Source organism: Periplaneta americana, chromosome 8 (assembly GCF_040183065.1).
Source record: "Periplaneta americana isolate PAMFEO1 chromosome 8, P.americana_PAMFEO1_priV1, whole genome shotgun sequence".
Classification (NCBI taxonomy): Eukaryota; Metazoa; Arthropoda; class Insecta; order Blattodea; family Blattidae; genus Periplaneta; species Periplaneta americana.
In genome coordinates, this window is record NC_091124.1 from 7006815 (window position 1) to 7026941 (window position 20127).

Sequence of the window (20127 nt, forward strand, 5' to 3'; positions counted from 1 at the left end):
ACTAGTTTCTTCAAGCGGCCGGTAATGGAATCCACAGTCTTCTGGAGGAAGTCGCGTGGGGCATTGTTGATAGCGCCCTGAATCCGTGCTTCCAATATTCTTTATTGTCTCTGGATGGATTGTGACAGTTCTTCCTTTAACTGTATGCCGCTGTCTCTGAACGAGAACAACGGAATTCCACACTTAATAGTGTGTACCAATCTGCACTCGCTCGCGAACGAACAGGTGATTGACCATCTTTGCTATTGTTGCGCGAACCACCTCTCACGGCCACTATTTGTACTACAGACGCGTAAAAGTTCAAACTATATTTAATGACCTAAATGTACACACTATTTTCATTATGGTTCCATCGATATTAAAAATGCTGCAGCCAATTAATAATACCTAGTTACTTCCCGCCCGCACTGTATTTATGGCTATTCATAAAATGTAATATTGTTGCAGTGCTCAGAAACCTGACGTGATGGAAAAAATCTAATTAGATATTCGTAATCAGCGTATCAGACTTGGCAATAATCAGAATTCTGTTTGTCGGCACAAAAAATGCTGTAGACTAGTGTTATTAATTTAGTGGTCATCCATGTGAATGAATTTCCACGAGAAATTAGGCAATGTACAAAGTATCGTTGCAGAAGGTCAAGCGACTTTCCTGAGGTGTGGGCTGTAGATCCATCTTGCTGCATCCATTGTCTTTGGAAGAGTAAGTTTCTGGGGCGACAAAAACGTTGCAAGTTCCGCACGAATGGGGTAATATTGAGATCTCTGTAGAGCACGTGGTTTACTGTTTTTGGATTCTGTGCAGAATCCTTGACCAAATAAGGCCCCAATACTTCATGAACAGGCACTGTGAACCAAATTGTAACCCGTGCACTGTGCGGTGCTTTCTGTATAATGACATTAGGCCATTAAAAATCTAAAAAACGAATTGTTTTTTCGGGTGATGTCATGAAGGTGAATATGACTTTCATCTGAAAACTGTATGTTGCATATGGATCCTGATACTGTTCTTTAAGGTGGGACAAATTTGTCCGATTCTGACGTCCTACTCCATGTGACAGGAAATAATGTTCCGCAACTACCTTCTCCTATGTTGTGAGAAACATAATTGCAGAAATCAACACAACACTGAATTCACAATGTGTCCAACTATTATATACAATAAATAAATGAATAAATAAATAAATAAATACTTCGTCCCTAGGGAAACGTGGACAGGAGATGAGCAATAATTTCAGTGTCATTTGTTTTTGTTTTACTGCATATGGTATTACATCAGTATTAAAATGAATATGTTTATCAATAATTTAATATATTGTATTGGGGACCAACATCTAAATAAATTAATATAGTGTAACTTTAGGAGAAATGATCATTATCTCTGAACAACACAAGTACAATGTAAACTCAGACTATATGTTACATTTCAAGAGATGATGATGATGATCGCATTTGATGACAGAAGACGTTGACAACAAGAGGTATGCACACTTTTTAACGAAATTCATCCTGATCGGCCACCTATTCTCAGTCAAATGTGAGCAGGACAGAAGCGAAATTCAGAGAACACTGACATGTTAGAGACTTGATTAAATTTATTTATTTGCTTGCCTCCAACAGGGCAAAGCCCTAGTAATAATAGACAGTACAAATTTATATCCATTTACGTCATGAAAATTGAAAAAAAATATAAAGTGACATGAAAAAAGAGACTTCTACAGACATAAACATAATGTGTAAAAGTAAAACTAGGATTTATTTTTTTAAATCTACCATCTTGAATAATTGTAATTAAGGCAAAACTTGTGAGGCACAATGAATGAATTGTGCTATTGATGTAAAATAATGAACATTATCCCTCTCGGAATATTGTGAAGCTGAGAGTCTTAAATAGCCTAGGTTACTTACCAAGCAAAGGTAGAGATATTTATGATATAAGTACTGACATGATCAAGCAGATTATTCCTTATATTTGGTACCCCTCACACATTGCTTTAATCAATGCTTTTCTACTTGTGTTTTTCCTTGTATGTTAAAGAATGCCAAACTAATTCCTGTATTTAAAAAGGATGACCGAGCTAAGGCTGAAAACTACAGACCCATTTCATTAGTTCCTAATTTTTACAAAATTATTGAAACATCTGTGTATTTACAATTGTTTAAATATTTTGAATCTAATAATTTGTTGAAATGTTCTCAATATGATTTTAGGAAGGGTGTAACTAGTATTGATGCAGTTGAAATGTTCAACACTTCAGGTTTTGATAAACATTGCAATACCTTTGCTTCCTTGTGCGACTTATCAAAATCATTTGATACTGTTTCTCACGAAATTTTAATTTCTGAACTTAAATATTATGGTATCAACGAAATTAATTTGGAACTGATAATAAATTATTTCTCTGATCGTAGTCAATGTGTCTCCTTTAAATACCGTATTTCTTATTCTAGTTCTGAATCCGTTTCTATTGGGGTCCCTCTAGGCTCTGTTTTGGGACCTCTGTTATTTTTAATTATGATAAATGATCTACCTAAAATATTTATAGTAACTCGATTGTATTTGCTGATGATGCTACTTTGTATCATACTAATAATGGCATAATTATTTTATTATGGATAATTCCTTTAACGAGGCAGCTGCGTGATTTGAGGCTAATGGATTCTGTTTAAATCAGACTAAGACACATCATGTGTTATTTACGTTATGTGATCCCTCAATTTTCAACTATCAGTCATTTGCTAAACTTTTAGGAATTGTACTGGATCGTGTTTTTAAAGACTTCAGTTTTTTGACTTTGTACATGGGCAGAAATTTCCTTCCAAATATATGGTTAAAAATATTTGAGCTTCCTGTTACAGCATTAACTTATGTGCGTCATTGATAACTTCCTTATCTAACCAGCACATCCACTGATGGCTGGATGAAGGCGCAAAAGGAAGTATCCCCCAGTACTGATTTTGGATATCGACACAAGCTTCCTTCCAAATATGTGGTTAAAATATTTCCGCTTCCTGTTACATCATTAACTTATGTGCATTTTGAGATCTTCCTTATCTATCCAGTACATCCACTGACGTCTTGATGAAGATGTAACAGGAAATATTCTGTGGTACATAATGCCTGCCTTGCAATCGTAGCATTTCTTTGTGTTCTTAACATTTTAGGGAAGCATTGAATGCTGTTCAGTCCATTTTTTTCAATTCAGGTCCTAATAATTTATAAAATAGTTTCTGATCTTATTACATGGAATCGAGTTGAATCATATAAAGTTTGATTTCAGAGTTCAGAATCTCGTGGAATTTATATTTTAATTTCTCAGACTTTGTAAAGTTCTTTAATATTACTAAATCTATTTTCACAGTTGAGGAACTCGTAAAATTTATAGCATCTTGGTTTGCTACAGATTAGAGACTAAATCTAATTTCACAGTTCAGAAGCTCGTGGGATTAACAAATCTTCAGTTCTCACAGGTGAGCCATGTAGAAACCTGCCAGATTTCTGCCTTATTTCAGAAAACTGAAGCATGTAACAGCGTTACCTTTTTCTACAGATTCAAGTCACGTGCAGTCCTACACAATCTATTGTTGTGATAGTTGAATCAGCTCATCCTAGACCCAGTTGAGAATGGATTTCGTAGGACACATCACTATACTCCTGGGATGCATCATTGCATGTAAGTTACGTTTTTTTTTTTTTTTTTTTTTTTTTAATTTTATCAGTTGTTGGCTTTGTTCCCTAGTGTGACAACCTGGACTGTATTATAATTTAGTTACCTGTGGACTCTTTTGTTGACATTCATACGAAATTGGAATTGGGCTGTATTGATATTCATTCATTAATAGAGTTCTACTCAAGGGCAGATGTTTCACTACAAACTCCACATTCTCTTATAGTTGCCTCGTTTAATTATTAGGCAGCAGCATTCCTTTTAAGATTTGTAGGTCTTTATTGCATGCACCGATAATAAAATGAAAATGCGACGTTGTCACATCTTGTTTGTTGCTGCTATATATTAATATAACATGGATATGGGCTAGGCTTAATTGCTCAAAGCATGAGTTAATTTGAAGATTATTTATATTATTTAGATTATTTATTTTAAATTAATTATTTAAAGACATAATTAAATAGAATAAATTATTAATAAAATAAAGTAATATAAGTAAAAATTATGTAATTTTATTTTAAATATAAATAATTAATTAAAATAGGCATACTTACTTTTTAATATCTATTCATCATCCGTGTCACTTTCTCTTAAATCCACAATGAAACGTTCCCCATCTCCTGTTGTGTCTTGTATCCAGTACCATTCTCCGAACTTGATTGTGTGGTCAACACAGGACAACCAGAGGTTAGAATTTAAATTTTCAACTCCTTCTCTTAAATGCTCACACACACTAGCACTGAGAGTTGGGGTTGTATTGTTTTTCCTCACATGGGACTTAAGGCGAGCCCATACCAGCTCTATCGGGTTAAGAACACAATGATAAGGGGGGAGACGAAGAACTTCATGTCCATAAGTGGTAGCTAATTCGTCCACTATGTATGTTTTATTAATATTGGCTTTTCTAATTGTTTGCATCATGGCTGCTTTAATAGGAATGGGATGAGGCACTGGAATTTTGTGATATTGCATGAAATTTATGATGTCTTTCACAGATGATCTAAGAGTGGGAAATTTGATAGCTTGCCTGGAGTGATAACTCGCATTATCCATAACAATAACACAATTTTTGTCTCTTGGTAAATTTTGGAGTAATCTAGTTTGGAACCAATTTTCGAAAACTTCACCTGTCATTTCATCGTGACTATCCACTTTAGAATATTGTATGTTTCTTGCAGATAAATAAAGACAATTGGGAACCCATCCCTCTCTTCCCCCCAACATTAAGCAGCATGATATGCTTTCCTCTTGAAGATGGAGATTTCAAAATACAATTGCATGTGCCATCATCCCATCCTTTCCAAACAACATCGTGCGTATTGTACCATGTTTCATAAAGAAATACAATTTGGGATCCTTCAGACCGCAGTTTATTTAGGCATTGCAAATAATTATAATGCCATGCCACAATTCTTGCGGATTCCATAATAGCTTGTTTCCTTTTCAGGATACGAAAACGAAACCCAAGTTTTTTAACCCATTCTCTTAAGGTTGTTTCTCCATAAGGAAAACCGGAAAGTTTGACTTTTTGTAATAATTCTTTTATTGTTATGGATTGGCCCTTATTGTAAGAACTATATATTTCACGGCAAATGTAATCACACGTAAAACCATCTACTTTATTAAATTTTATGACTTTGCGTCCACGCTTTTTAGGTGTGTTAGGTCCCATTTTTACAATTTTACTTACAGTATTTCTATTTAATTTAAGAATTTTAAATGTCTCCGAAATTTTTCCTTGACTTAAATTGTTTTTCAGAACATACGTGTGAGCATTGCACACAAACGTTTGACACTGCTCACATAATTTTGGTCTAGCTTTTGAATTTGAATTGTTATTTAACTCTGATATATTATTATTATTATTATATTAAAATGGATTTGAGGGAGGTGGGATATGATGATAGAGACTGGATTAATCTTGCTCAGCATAGGGACCGATGGCGGGCTTATGTGAGGGCGGCAATGAACCTCCGGGTTCCTTAAAAGCCAGTAAGTAAGTAAGTAACCGTAGATGAAATATATGAAGAGTCCACTGCAGGAATGATGGATGTTATTTGCAATACATTTTGCAGGAGAAGCAATTGAAAGTTTGAAATGCTTAGCGCTCAAAGCTTAACTGTGATTTTCCGAACATTACTGGACAATGACTATCAGTGTTAATGCCATATAAGTCTGTATGTACATTCCATATATATCTTAAGCTATGCATTGACAGTCCTGGTTCATTTTCGACAAGAAAGTGACATCCATCATTCTTGCAGTGGACTCTTCATATGTTTCAATTTATATGTTTACCAATTTTCACCATCACAGCTTCAAAAACGAATAACCCATGCAGTTTATTATAGGTGTGCCCTAATTGTTTTGAGCAATGTATTAAGTTTCTGTTGGATGAATGCCTAGCACTTGACAATGAAATGATTGGCCATCTTGCATGCCTGTACTTTTGTATGACTTTCATCGACCTGGTTGTCGAGTTGGTATAGCGCTGGCCTTCTATGCCTAAGGTTGCGGGTTCGATCCCGGGCCAGGTCGATGGCATTTAAGTGTGCTTAAATGCGACAGGCTCATGTCAGTAGATTTACTGGCATGTAAAAGAACTCCTGCAGGACAAAAATTCCAGCACATCCGGCAACGCTGATATAACCTCTGCAGTTGCGAGTGTCGTTAAATAAAACATAACATTATTTTGTATGACTTTAATCTCCTTGTAGCATTTGATGTGTGCCATATTCATCTCTTCATTTACATCACACAATACACACGCGGAAGTATGGTAAATTCTTATCCTGTGTAGATGGCTTGCCAAACAATCATGACCTGTTACCAACGCACATCGCAACAGCAGATATATTTGGATCCTGGGGAATAATCTCGTGGTTAGTAATAAAATTTCCCAGGTTTCATCTTTTGCTGAATCCAAAATTTGTTGTTATTGGGCAGATCTGAATTTACTTTTGATGAACTGTTTTACAGAATAGAATTCTGTTATTAGATGATTGTAAAATTTCAGTGTGCTTTTAGCCCTTTTTCTTTTACACCACAATGGAAGGAAAATCATTGTGAAGCTGATTGTTTACTGTAGTTTCATTAGATAAAAGATATTTTTTTTTACAATCTTTAATTTTAGCACCTTTTTGTGGACTGTTTTGAAATTATAGATTGTATGGCTGTTTGGATGTTCATGATAATGTTAAGAACTTTCTCTCTGACGTGCAGTGAAGCAGACAGTGAATATTATGTCCTTAATGAAGGATAATTACGTACTTTGAATTGTCCATTCTGATCCAGGTCACAGCTTGGTTCTAAAGCCCTTAACACCACACGCAGTACGCGTGAAGGAAGGGGTCAGTGTAACACTGGAAGCTTACGTGGAGTCAGACGAAGATAACTTGTGGTTCTTCGGTCCAGGGAATATGAAACTGGGAGATTTCGATCACAGAGTGGCCATCACCAGGGATGAGTTTAAAATGAAGCTTCATATCTGGAGGGTGGACCGCTTTCAGTCCGGGGTCTACTTTTTGAAAGGGTTCGACATCTGGAGTAACGAACGCCTCAACTGGACTGTGATCGTTCAAGGTTGGTTCTCCATACTTTTGTGGTGGTATTTCACAACCAGGGTACAATGAACGCATGCTGTTGAGTCTGGTCTGTGTGGTTGCAGTTGTTCCTGATTTTCACGTTTCCATGGAAACTGCCTCCACGTGTGGCGTCGATGTTGAGGAACCAGAACTGAGCTGTGGAACTTCGCATGATGGTGGCGTTACATGGGAGTATCAGGGGTGTGACGTCACCATCAGGGATTTGGACCACACTATAATGAAAGAATACGACCAATGTGGGGTGAGTGTTCCTCAGATAGGCTATCTGATATGTAAAATGAGTAGATACTAATGTCGTGCAATGTTCGAACATGAGAGGGGATATCAAGATACTACAAACTTTGCCCTACTCCTTAGGCATCCCAACAGTACTTGGAGTCCACACCTGTGGAGTAACGGTCAGCGCGTCTGGCTGCGAAACCAGGTGGCCCGGGTTCGAATCCCGGTCGGGGCAAGTTACCTGGTTGAGGTTTTTTCCGGGTTTTTCCCTCAACCCAATACGAGCAAATGCTGGGTAACTTTCGGTGCTGGACCCCGGACTCATTTCACCGGCATTATCACCTTCATATCATTCAGATGCTAAATAACCTAGATGTTGATACAGCGTCGTAAAATAACCCAATGAAAAAAAAAAAAAAAAAAAACAGTACTTGGAAGTGAAACATGTAAACTAAAATAACCGAGTCCATTAAAAACCAGTAAGAAGCCTTATGTTTGGTTCATGTTTGCTGAGTCTTTGTAGAACTGAAGCTCTCTTTGCATTTGTTCAATTCTTTCCCATTCGTTAGATATGTTCGGTGCCTTTCTCCTTAGTTCCTCCTCTCCCTGCGCCTTTACGCTTTAGCTGCATACGGATATCAGGCACATATCTTGCGATGTTATGCATAGTAATGACTATAGGTAATTTTTCTTGTTATGAATATGACCAAACATTCACATTAATATACGTATAAATAAATCAAAATATATTTAGAAAACATATATGTTCAAAGTACCGATTAATATGTGCAAAGTTCAAACATGAGGAAACCAAAACATTGCAAACCTCATCTTATACCATATGAAAAAACTAATGGCAAGATATGTGCTCATATCCTTAAGTGGTTTAAAATAGTGTCCTGCAATCCGAACATGAGAGAGGCAATCAAGACATTACAAACTTCGTCTAATTTTATATGAAAAACTAATCGGAAGGTCTATGCTAAAAGGGTGTGAGTGGAGGACAGCAAATATTTTTGTAACAAAATGGAACAAACATGACAGAGTGAACATCGGCGAATGTCGAACTTCGCCATACTCGAATAACTTCAATCGAGCACAGTGCCTGTAATACTTCCATCATCCGTATAGTCCTTCAAATAGGCCTATTGTTACCGAGCAACTGTGATTTATTTGAATGTCATGCGAAGAATGTAATTACAGCTATTTTCTTTCGGCAATTTCTACAGTAACAACTGTCATGTATTTTAAAAACATAATGTGATGTACCTATATGTACGTATATTTCTGTCGAAGTTTAATCATATTTTTGTAATAAAAATTACCAGTTCTTACATCTAAATAAAACTTTACAAGATTTGTTCTAAAATCCTTACTCAGCTAAAAGCATGAAGGGTTGGGAGAGGAGTGTAGCAGAGGCCAGCAAACTTAAAGGGCACAGGTCGTGAAAGGGGCAAGACCGAGCGAGCGATACAGATCTGCTTCTTCGAAGCAGACTTTGGTTCTTGTCATGCTCGACAAACTTGAATTGAACATAGAGCATGAAATGCACGACACTAGTAGATACAATGCATGTCACACTTTTCACTTGTTCCTCTGCTGATGACTTAAGGAAGAAATCAGGAGAAATTCAGTTCAAATTATACGGACTCAGAGTTATTTAAACAGATATACATATAATTGTATGTCAGATACTTTTCAAATCAGTTTACGTAACTTAGAGAAAGACAAATACTTATGAACCAAGATATTATGTGGAACTATGCTGAACGCTTCCCTGTAATCGAAATATATAGAAGCAATTTGTCCCCTTGTTTGAGATCAGATTAGTTACTGTGCACTGAGAATTACTAAATCCGTGGTGTGTTGGGCTCTAGTTTATTTTTCACATAAAATGAAATGTGTTTGTAAATACAAGGCGTGTTCTTAAAGTAAGTTCCAAAAGGGTGTAGTAAGTAAACGGGAAGATATATACAAACTATTTGTGTTGCATTGTATTTCCCACACTTCAATTACTTCTCAACATAATCTCCACCATTATTGAGTGTAGTAAGAAAACGGGAAGATATATACAAACCATTTGTGTTGCATTGTATTCCCCTCACTTCAATTACTTCTCAACATAATCTCCACCATTATTGAGGCATTTATCGAGTCGTGGCACAAGTCTTTCTATCCCCTCATTGTAGAATTCGCTCACGTGCAATGCCAACCACTCCCACACTGCTGTTTTCACTTCATCATCGCCATCAAAACGTTGACCACCGAGGAACGTCTTGAGGTGCAGGAAGAGATGAAAGTCACTCAGAGCCAAATCCGGAGTGATGGTCAATTTGTTTCCACCCAGATTTGGAGATGAGATTTTGGGTATCATGAGCTGTGTGCGGCTGAGCATTGTCATGAAGCAACACAACTCCGTCGGTCAGCATCCCACGTCTCTTGTTCTGAATTGCACGATGGAGCTTCTTCAAGGTCTGACAATAGGTGACCATAACGTGTGAGAAAGCTCAATGCAGTGGAAGCTCGTTTGGTTTTGTGTTCCTCAGTGAGCATCTTGGGTACCCATGGTGAGCACAATTTTCGATATCGTAATCGATCTGTCACAATTTTGTACAGAACACTCCATGACATTGGTGGAAAATTCAAGGAAAGCGAAGAAATTGTGCACCTCCTGTCCTCATGAATTTTTTCATCGACAGCACGCACCAAATCGTCATTGATCAAAGATGGCCGACCAGTACCCTGCTCGTCATGCACAGAGATGCGGCCCTCGTTGAACTTCCTAACCCATCTCCTGACTATTCCATCACTAATGGCATCATCACCATACACCCCACAAACTTGATGATGGTCAGCTAGTTTGATGTTTCTCGCATTCAAGAAACGGATAACAGACAGCATCTCACAGTCGGTGGGGTGCTCGACCACTTTAAACATTTCAACTGATCACAACTAACCACACACACGGACTGAAGCTCTGAAACTGCATGCACAGCTTGCCTGATGGACTGAAGAAGAAAACACGTATGCGCAAAATAACGATTGCAGTGATGCGACAGCTATAATTGAAAATGGACCTTACTTTAAGAAGACGTCTCGTACTAGCTTAATTTGTTTTTCTGATTTTTTTGGAATAAATTTTGATCTGTAGTTCATAACATAATTTCTTTTCTCGCTTCTAGGTATAGGACTAATTGCTGTTTGTTTTCGTAATGTAGAGATTTTACTTTTTTCAGAACTGGTGTTAAATATATATGAGTTAAAAAAGGAAAATATATTTGAGATCACCCTACAATAATAAATCAGTAATGATAATAATAATGATGATGATAATAATAATAATAATAATAATATTAATAATAATAATAATACTAATAATGATGATGATGATGATGATGATGATAATAATAATATTAATAATAATAATAATACTAATAATGATGATGATGATGATGATGATGATGATGATGATGATGATGATAATGATAGCAACAAGGTTTGAAATCGAAGCTAGGCTAGGTCCAATCCCTGTCTTGATCATGACGTCTTATTTTCGAATGATTTGATTCTGTCATTTTGTTTTCTCATCACTATTCAACCTGAATATTAGTTGTGTTCGATTGTAGTCGATTATGAAATTAGGTCGCACACAATATTTGAATTGATAAAAATGTAAAGGGGATAACTTGTCGTTGACATAATAATTTTTGTTTGTGTTTTTTTAAATATTTACATCCATTATAATATCGAGGGCATCTTACAAGAAGGGCGTATCAACAAATGCAGCGTTATTGAAATATTTTAATGCAGTCTATTAAGGTTCGAAAACAATCATTTGTTAATTACAGTGGCCATGAAGAACAGTCAAAGGAAGTGTCCTGTTAAGTAGAAAGGATAGGAGAAATTATTGTATATTAAATGGCTCTAATGCAAACTTGCAGTTTTGTAGATTACGTCCTTGTCGAAAGATGCCCTCGATATATTCTGTTTTAAAATGTATTGTTATAGACTTGTATATTATTAACTTTATTATTGTCGTTAACGTCCATTTTAATTACTGTGACACCTGACATGTAATTTTGAATATCTGTCACCATGATAACACTTCTATACTACATCATAAGTGCTCGATAATTCACAAATAAATTAGTTACAAACTTGTATTATGAAAAAAATAACCACAAACATGAAAACAAGGAACTTATAAGACGCCTATTTCTAGCATAGTCAAAAAACTACTGCCTAAAATGTTTAATACTTACTTACTTATTGGCTTTTAAGGAACACGGAGGTTCATTGCTGCCCTCACATAAGCCCGCCATCGGTCCCTATCCTGTGCAAGATTAATCCAGTCTCTATCATCATACCCCACCTCCCTCAAATCCATTTTAATATTATCCTCCCATCTACATCTCGGCCTCCCTAAAGGTCTTTTTCCCTCCGGTCTCCCAACTAACACTCTTTATGCATTTCTGGATTCTCCCATACGTGCTACATGCCCTGCCCATCTCAAACGTCTGGATTTTAAGTTCCTAATTATGTCAGGTGAAGAATACAATGCGTGCAGTTCTGTGTTGTGTAACTTTCTCCATTCTCCTGTAACTTCATCCCTCTTAGCCCCAAATATTTTCCTAAGAACCTTATTCTCAAACACCCTTAATCTCTGTTCCTCTCTCAAAGTGAGAGTCCAAGCTTCACAACCATATAGAACAACTGGTAATATAACTGGTTTATAAATTCTAACTTTCAGATTTTTTGACAGCAGACTAGATGACAAAAGCTTCTCAACTGAATAATAACACGCATTTCCCATATTTATTCTGCGTTTAATTTCCTCCTGAGTGTCATTTAAATTTGTTACTGTTGCTCCACGAATTTTTCCATCCCTTCGAAGGATAAATCTCCAATTTTTATATTTCCATTTCATTCAATATTTTGGTCACGAGACATAATCATATACTTAGTCTTTTCGGGATTTACTTCCAACCCTATCACTTTACTTGCTTCAAGTAGAATTTCCGTGTTTTCCCTAATCGTTTGTGGATTTTCTCCTAACATATTCACGTCATCCGCATAGACAAGAAGCTGATGTAACCTGTTCAATTCCAAACCCTCTGTGTTATCCTGAACTTTCCTAATGGCATATTCTAGAGCAAAGTTAAAAAGTAGAGGTGACAATGCATCTCCCAGCTTCAGCCCGCAGTGAATTGGAAAAGCATCAGATAGAAACTGGCCTATACGGACTCTGCTGTAAGTTTCACTAAGACACATTTTAATTAATCGAACTAGTGTAGTTTCTTGGGAATACCAAATTCAATAAGAATATCATATAAAACTTCTCTCTTAACGGAGTCATACGCCTTTTTGAAATCTATGAATAACTGATGTACAGTACCCTTATTCATTGATTAAAGTATACTCCCATTTTTTCTCCAATATCTGTCGAATACAAAAAATCTGACCAATAGTCGATCTATTACGCCTAAAACCACACTGATGATCCCCAATAATTTCATCTACATATGGAGTTAATCTTCTCAAAAGGATATTCGACAAAATTTTATACGATGTCAACAAAAGTGATATTCCTCGAAAGTTACTACAGTTAGTCTTGTCCCCCTTCTTAAAAATAGGTACGATTATGGACTCCTTCCATTGTTCTGGTACAATTTCCTTTTCCCAAATTGCAAGTACAAGTTTATAAATTTCGCTAGATAATACGCTTCCACCCTCTTGTATTAATTCTGCTGGAATTTGATCAATACCTGGAGACTCGTACTTTTTCAGATTTTCTATTGCAATTTCGACTTCAGAAAGTGTGGATTCCAGTATAAATGGCTCAGCAGTTTGTATTTGAATTTCGTCCCGATCATTTCTATTTGGCCTATGTATATTTAGTAGTTGCCCAAAATAGTTTTTCCATCTGTTCAAGATTGAATGAGACTCTGCAAGCAAGTCACCATTCTCATCCTTAATCACGTTTACCCTTGCCTGATATCCGTTTTTAAATTATTTTATACCCTTATATAAATCTCGAATGTTTTTATTCTTACTATTTGTTTCTACCTCATTCAGTTTTTCCTTCAAGTAACCTCTCTTTTTAATCCTAAGTGTATGACTTTCTTCCCGTCTTTCATTGAAATAATTATCTCTATTCTCCTCAATTGGATCCTGTAAGAATTTCAATTTTGCCTGTTTCCTTCTATGTACTACAATGGAACAATCTTCATCAAACCACGGTTTCTTTTTAAAATGTTTAATACACTATTTTTATATCAAAGGATAATATTTTGATGTTCAAATCCAAGTGATATTTGAAGGATTAAAAACAAAAGCAATATAAGTCAGCAATTGCAAGAAATAAGATATTTTTTATATTTTGCAATTGAAAAATGTGTTGAAATACAATTTATATGGCTATTTGTGAAAGTATAATGTTGTTAGATATTATAAATACAAGAGAAAAGTTCACACTTTTTTTTTTTTTTTTTTTTTTGACATTCATAAGTCGAAATGTCAAAAAATCGGACTTACATCACTTTCGCTCTGAACCCCTCATTTACAAACTACAGTTAGAATAAGCTCATTATACCAAATTCGCTGTAGAGAAGAAAAAGTTTTGACCACAAACAGAAAATCGGAGAAAGTCTTCAGAAATGCAATGTCAGAGAAAGAATTGCTAATATTATTAGAACATGTATTGAGAGAGAGCAAGGAATTTTATTTCTCAGAAAGGGAATGAACACAAAAATGCAGAAGATGGGAAGAAAGTCCAGGAGGGGAAATTCTCAGGCTTTCTCCACTTCAATTCGAACACCGACCACACATACCCTGATGCAATGTGTTTCTTCACAGGAACTCTCTACACTTGATTCTGCTGAGAGACAAAAACGTCTGTTAGAAGCAGCTAAGATTGGGGACGTCATATTGGCATCTGTGCTGCTGACATTGGGAACACCAGTAGATACAGGGAAAGGTTCTGACAAAAATCCACTTTGTGAGGCTTCCCGACAGGGGCACATCGAATTAACACAGCTACTTTTGAACACAGGTGCAAATTTTTCTGCAGGATTTCTTTGTAATATATTCGGAGATGGATTTGAGTACAGAAAGATATTAACTCCCTTTCATTGCGCAGTGTGGTCGGGATCACTTTCTGTAGTAGAAATATTTCTTGCTCGCGGCATAAACCCGATCTCTAACAATGAAAGTGTTCATGCTGTTCCACCCTTTCTGTTTGCAGCTCTAACAGGATCTGTACCGCTCGTTCAAGCATTCTTGTCATGGGGCACTGATTGGAATTGCACAGACAGCGAAGATCGTACTGCGATATTTTATGCAGCACGATCAGGATCTGTTTCGCTTGTTCATAAATTCATATACTTAGGTGCGAAGCCATGGTCTGTTGATGTTAATGGTGATAGTCTCTTGTTCTTCGCTGCTAGATCAGGCTCCGTTTCTTTAGTGAAATTTCTCATGTACCTTGGTGCAGACCCTTTGCATAAAAATGCTTTCAATGAAACGGCTATTGTTCCTGCAACACATTCGGGATCTGTTTTCATGATGGAAATGTTTCTAAAGTGGGGAACAAGCCCTTCCTCAAAGGACAGGCTAGGACGGTCACTGATACACATAACGATCCTTAAAAGTGACTTTCTGCTTACTCAGTTTCTTATCAATGCTGATGCTAATGTAAGCGTTATAGACAATGAAGGTAAGACACCGCTCCATTCTGCAGCAGTTATGGGTCATTTGCAAATTACTCAGTCACTTATCAAAGCAGGTGCTAGCATAGATCCTTTGGACAATGAGGGTTATACAGCGCTCTACTGGGCAGTAATACAGGGTCACTTGCAAGTTACTCAGTCCCTTATCGAAGCAGGTGCTAGCATAGATCCTGTGGACAATGAGGGTTATACACCGCTCCACTGGGCAGTAATACAGGGTCACTTGCAAGTTACTCAGTACCTTATCGAAGCAGGTGCTAGCATAGATCCTGCGGACAATGAGGGTAATACACCGCTCCACTGGGCAGTAATACAGGGTAACTTGGAAGTTACTCAGTACCTTATCGAAGCAGATGCTAGCATAGATCCTGTGGACAATGAGGGTGATACACCGCTCCATTGGGCGGCATTTAAAGGTTCCTTTGAAATTACTCAGATTCTTGTCAAAGCAGGAGCTCGCATAGATCCTGTGGACAATGACGGTAATACACCACTCCACTTGGCAGCAGTAATGGGTGAATTGCAAGTTGCTCAGTACCTTACCGAAGCAGGTGCTAGCATAGATCCTGTGGACAATGAGGGTAATACACCGCTCCACTGGGCAGTAATACAGGGTCACTTGCAAGTTACTCAGTACCTTATCGAAGCAGGTGCTAGCATAGATCCTGTGGACAATGAGGGTGATACACCGCTCCATTGGGCGGCACATAAAGGTTCCTTTGAAATTACTCAGATTCTTGTCAAAGCAGGAGCTCGAATAGATCCTGTGGACAATGAGGGTAATACACCGCTCCACGTGGCAGCAGTAATGGGTGAATTGCAAGTTGCTCAATACCTTACCGAAGCAGGTGCTAGTATAGATCCTGTGGACAATGAGGGTAATACACACTCCACTGGGCAGTAATAGAGTGTCATTTGCAAGTTACTCAGTACCTTATTGAAGCAGGTGCTAGCATAGATCCTGTGGACAATGGGGGTAATACACTGCTGCACTGGGCAGTAATAGAGGGTCACTTGCAAGTTACTCAGTACCTTATCGAAGCAGGTACTGACATAGATCTTGTGGACAATAAGGGTTATACACCGCTCCATTGGGCTGCACTTAAAGGTTTCTTTGAAATTACTCAGATTCTTGTAATAGCAGGCGCTAGCATAGATCCTGTGGACAATGAGGGTAATACACCACTCCACTGGGCAGTAATAGAGGGTCACTTGCAAGTTACTCAGTACCTTATCGAAGAAGGTGCTAGCATAGATCTTGTGGACAATGAGGGTAATACACTGCTCCACTGGGCAGTAATACGGGGTCACTTGCAAGTTACTCTGTACCTTATCGAAGCAGGTGCTAGCATAAATTTTGTCGACAATAAGGGTTATACACCGCTCCATTGGGCAGCACTTAATGGTTTCTTTAAAATTGAAGGCCGTTTTCACAAAACTCAACAAACGGCACTTAAATTTTACAGGAAACCTTTTTTTTAGTTTATTTTTAGACCTTTGAGATTGCAATTCTGAAAAAAATAGACATTGTTTTTCTTTCAGAGATGCGTTAAATGATATAAAATGCAACTGTGATTGCTATCTTACTTATTTGGAAAAAAAAATATGAGAAAAGTTAAGAATTTTGCAAAACTCAACATATCCACTTTATTAAATGTACATACCTTAAAATGTTTAATTATTTTTCATTCGAAGCTGGTAAAATCCTCATCAAGATCATTAATACGTATTTTAAAATAATACTTGAGTACTACTGAATTAAAAACCAGTTAATTGTAGACACTGAAACCTAATTTCAAGCCTTTTTTCTTTTCCTTCAAAATTTGTTTTTGACTTACAGGATCTCTATATTTTCATGAATTAAATATTTTTATTTGTGCAAAGCATTACCAAAATCACTGAAAATCAAAATTGTGCAGAATAATATCAGTGCAGTGGTTCATTATTAATCCATTTTATTGTCAGAATCTCTGGCACATCCCTTTAAAACTTTGTCATTAAATACCTTAACCTCTTCCGAAATATCATTATGAAAGTAACTCATTAACTTGCCCACATTCTTAGCTTTGCTTTTGCCGATGTGGTTCATCAGTGGAAGGTCAGGTGCTTTAGACATTACAGAAGCACTTGCCTTCCTTGGTTTAAACAGTCGAAATTCTGTTGGTGCTAAAAATATGTTTTGTACATAACACTTTACACAATTCTTACAAGTTTTTTGGTACGTGAGTACTCTCATCTCTGACATTTTAAGTGGTAATTTGGCTTTTACAAAATTTTTTGCCATCGATTTTAAATCATAAGTAGCCTATGCCAGTCTTTGCCCAAAACTTCTACGTCCCCAAACATTGCCATAATTTCATAATATTCTTATAACAATGTAATGTATTCATGTCTTCTCAGCTCTTTCTCAATCAATCGAAACATGGTCCAGAGACATAATTTTATAATTTCAAAGGACATGAAATAAATGTTTAATTTCTTTAAAAGCTTCAAAGCTTTCCAGAAAACTAACAAGCATAGCAACCATTATGCAGTTTTTATTCTGAGACCCATAAGAATCCGAAAACAATCTAAGAGTTAAATTTCTGGATTTTTCTGGGAGTAAACATTTTTCCTAAACTACCTATGTAATCCTTCAATGTCGTAATAACATACCTGTCACTTTTCTAAACGTAGCAGCACATAAGCCTACTGGGAAATCATCTCCATTTTCACCTCTTACGAAATATGAAATAGACACAAATCTTTCTAGCTTTTTGAAGTCCTTCTACGCCATTTAGGTAGATCAACTTTCATACATCTTAGCAAAAAATTGTCCTGTTCAACTTTTGTACTATTTCTGCATAAATTGTCTCGAACATTAATTAGATCATTTAAGCAGAAAGAAACTGCAGCACGTTTTCTTTTTTCCCTGTTCTCAATGATTACAGTTTAGTTTGGATGAATGTCATTTTTTTTAGGCGCAACTATATATTTCTTACCCTTAGATTAATGTACTCTGCTCCTATTCTTCCTGCCCCTTTCAGTAGCTTGAACGGATTTTGAATACTTAGGGTTCTTATCCATTTTTCATCATTACTCACAGAATATATGCACTTACAACAGCGGCCAGATTTATACTGAACTAACTCAGGAAACAAAAAAATATATAATATTTGAGTTTCGAAATGTGTCATTGTTGTCAAAATGCAAATGTATTATATTTTTTGTAAAATATTGTAGCTTGTGAAACATGATATAAGTGTGAAATGTTGATTTAAAGGATATGTTGACTGTTGTGAAAATTTAAGAACTGGAGATGTTGAGTTTTGTGAAAACTCTCTGCATTGAGGCACTCTTTTCAATGGAAAATTTGTGATATTATGAGCACTGCATCATCTTCCTCTCACTACAGTTGACCAGAATCCGTCAAAACCCGCAATTCGAAAAAAATGGCATTTGTTGCGTTATGTTAAAACAGTCCTCAATTATTCAGATTCTTGTCAAAGCAGGTGCTAGCATAGATCCTGTGGACAATGGTGGTAATACACGCTCCACTGGACAGTAATAGAGAGTCACTTGCAAGTTACTCAGTACCTTATCAAAGCAGGTGCTAGTATAGATCCTGTGGACAATGGGGGTAATACACTGCTCCACTGGGCAGTAATAGAGGGTCACTTGCAAGTTACTCAGTACCTTATCGAAGCAGGTGCTAGCATAGATCCTGTGGACAATGAGGGTAATACACCGCTCCACTGGGCAGTAATACAGGGTCACTTGCAAGTTACTCAGTACCTTATCAAAGCAGGTGCTAGCATAGATCCTGTGGCAAATGAGGGAAATACACCGCCCCACTGGGCAGTAATACAGGGTCACTTGCAAGTTACTCAGCACCTTATCGAAGCAGGTGCTACATAGACCCTGTGGACAATGAGGGTAATACACCGCTCCACTGGGCAGTAGTAATGGGTCACTTGCAAGTTACTCAGTACCTTATCGAAGCAGGTGCTAGCATAGATCCTGTGGACAATGAGGGTAATACACTGCTCCACTGGGCAGTAATACAGGGTCACTTGCAAGTTACTCAGTACCTTATCAAAGTAGGTTCTAGCATTGATCCTGTGGACAATGTGGGTAATACACCGCTCCACTGGGCAGTAATAGAGGGTCACTTGCAAGTTACTCAGTACCTTATCGAAGCAGGTGCTAGCATAGATCCTGTGGACAATGAGGGTAATACACGCTCCACTGGGCAGTAATACAGGGTCACTTGCAAGTTACTCAGTAACTTATCGAAGCAGGTGCTGGCATAGATCCTGTGGACAATGAGGGTAATACACGCTCCACTGGGCAGTAGTAATGGGTCACTTGCAAGTTACTCAGTACCTTATCGAAGCAGGTGCTAGCATAGATCCTGTGGACAATGAGGGTAATACACCGCTCCACTGGGCAGTAGTAATGGGTCACTTGCAAGTTACTCAGTACCTTATCGAAGCAGGTGCTAGCATAGATCCTGTGGACAATGAGGGTAATACACTGCTCCACTGGGCAGTAATACAGGGTCACTTGCAAGTTACTCAGTACCTTATCAAAGCAGGTTCTAGCATTGATCCTGTGGACAATGTGGGTAATACACCGCTCCACTGGGCAGTAATAGAGGGTCACTTGCAAGTTACTCAGTACCTTATCGAAGCAGGTGCTAGCATAGATCCTGTGGACAATGAGGGTAATACACCGCTCCACTGGGCAGTAATACAGGGTCACTTGCAAGTTACTCAGTACCTTATCGAAGCAGGTGCTAGCATAGATCCTGTGGCAAATGAGGGAAATACACCGCCCCACTGGGCAGTAGTAATGGGTCACTTGCAAGTTACTCAGTACCTTATCGAAGCAGGTGCTAGCATAGATCCTGTGGCAAATGAGGGAAAT

General features: G+C 37.4%; 2 protein-coding genes across 2 annotated transcripts in view; both read left to right on the forward strand.

The window, feature by feature from the left end:
* Nucleotides 1-16246, forward strand: part of LOC138704373 (ankyrin repeat domain-containing protein 50-like) — a 22094-nt gene extending 5848 nt beyond the window's left edge. Inside the window, exons 2-5 of the mRNA XM_069832204.1 lie at nucleotides 3552-3674; nucleotides 6963-7250; nucleotides 7336-7514; nucleotides 14348-16246. Coding sequence (XP_069688305.1) covers nucleotides 3626-3674; nucleotides 6963-7250; nucleotides 7336-7514; nucleotides 14348-16123 — 2292 coding nt within the window. The 5' untranslated portion in view covers nucleotides 3552-3625 and the 3' untranslated portion in view covers nucleotides 16124-16246. The remainder of the gene's footprint in view (nucleotides 1-3551; nucleotides 3675-6962; nucleotides 7251-7335; nucleotides 7515-14347) is intronic.
* The window catches only part of LOC138704441 (serine/threonine-protein phosphatase 6 regulatory ankyrin repeat subunit A-like), a 29147-nt gene continuing 23463 nt past the window's right edge, over nucleotides 14444-20127 (forward strand). The window contains exon 1 of the mRNA XM_069832318.1: nucleotides 14444-14543. The gene's annotated coding sequence lies outside the window, so the exon portion shown is untranslated. The remainder of the gene's footprint in view (nucleotides 14544-20127) is intronic.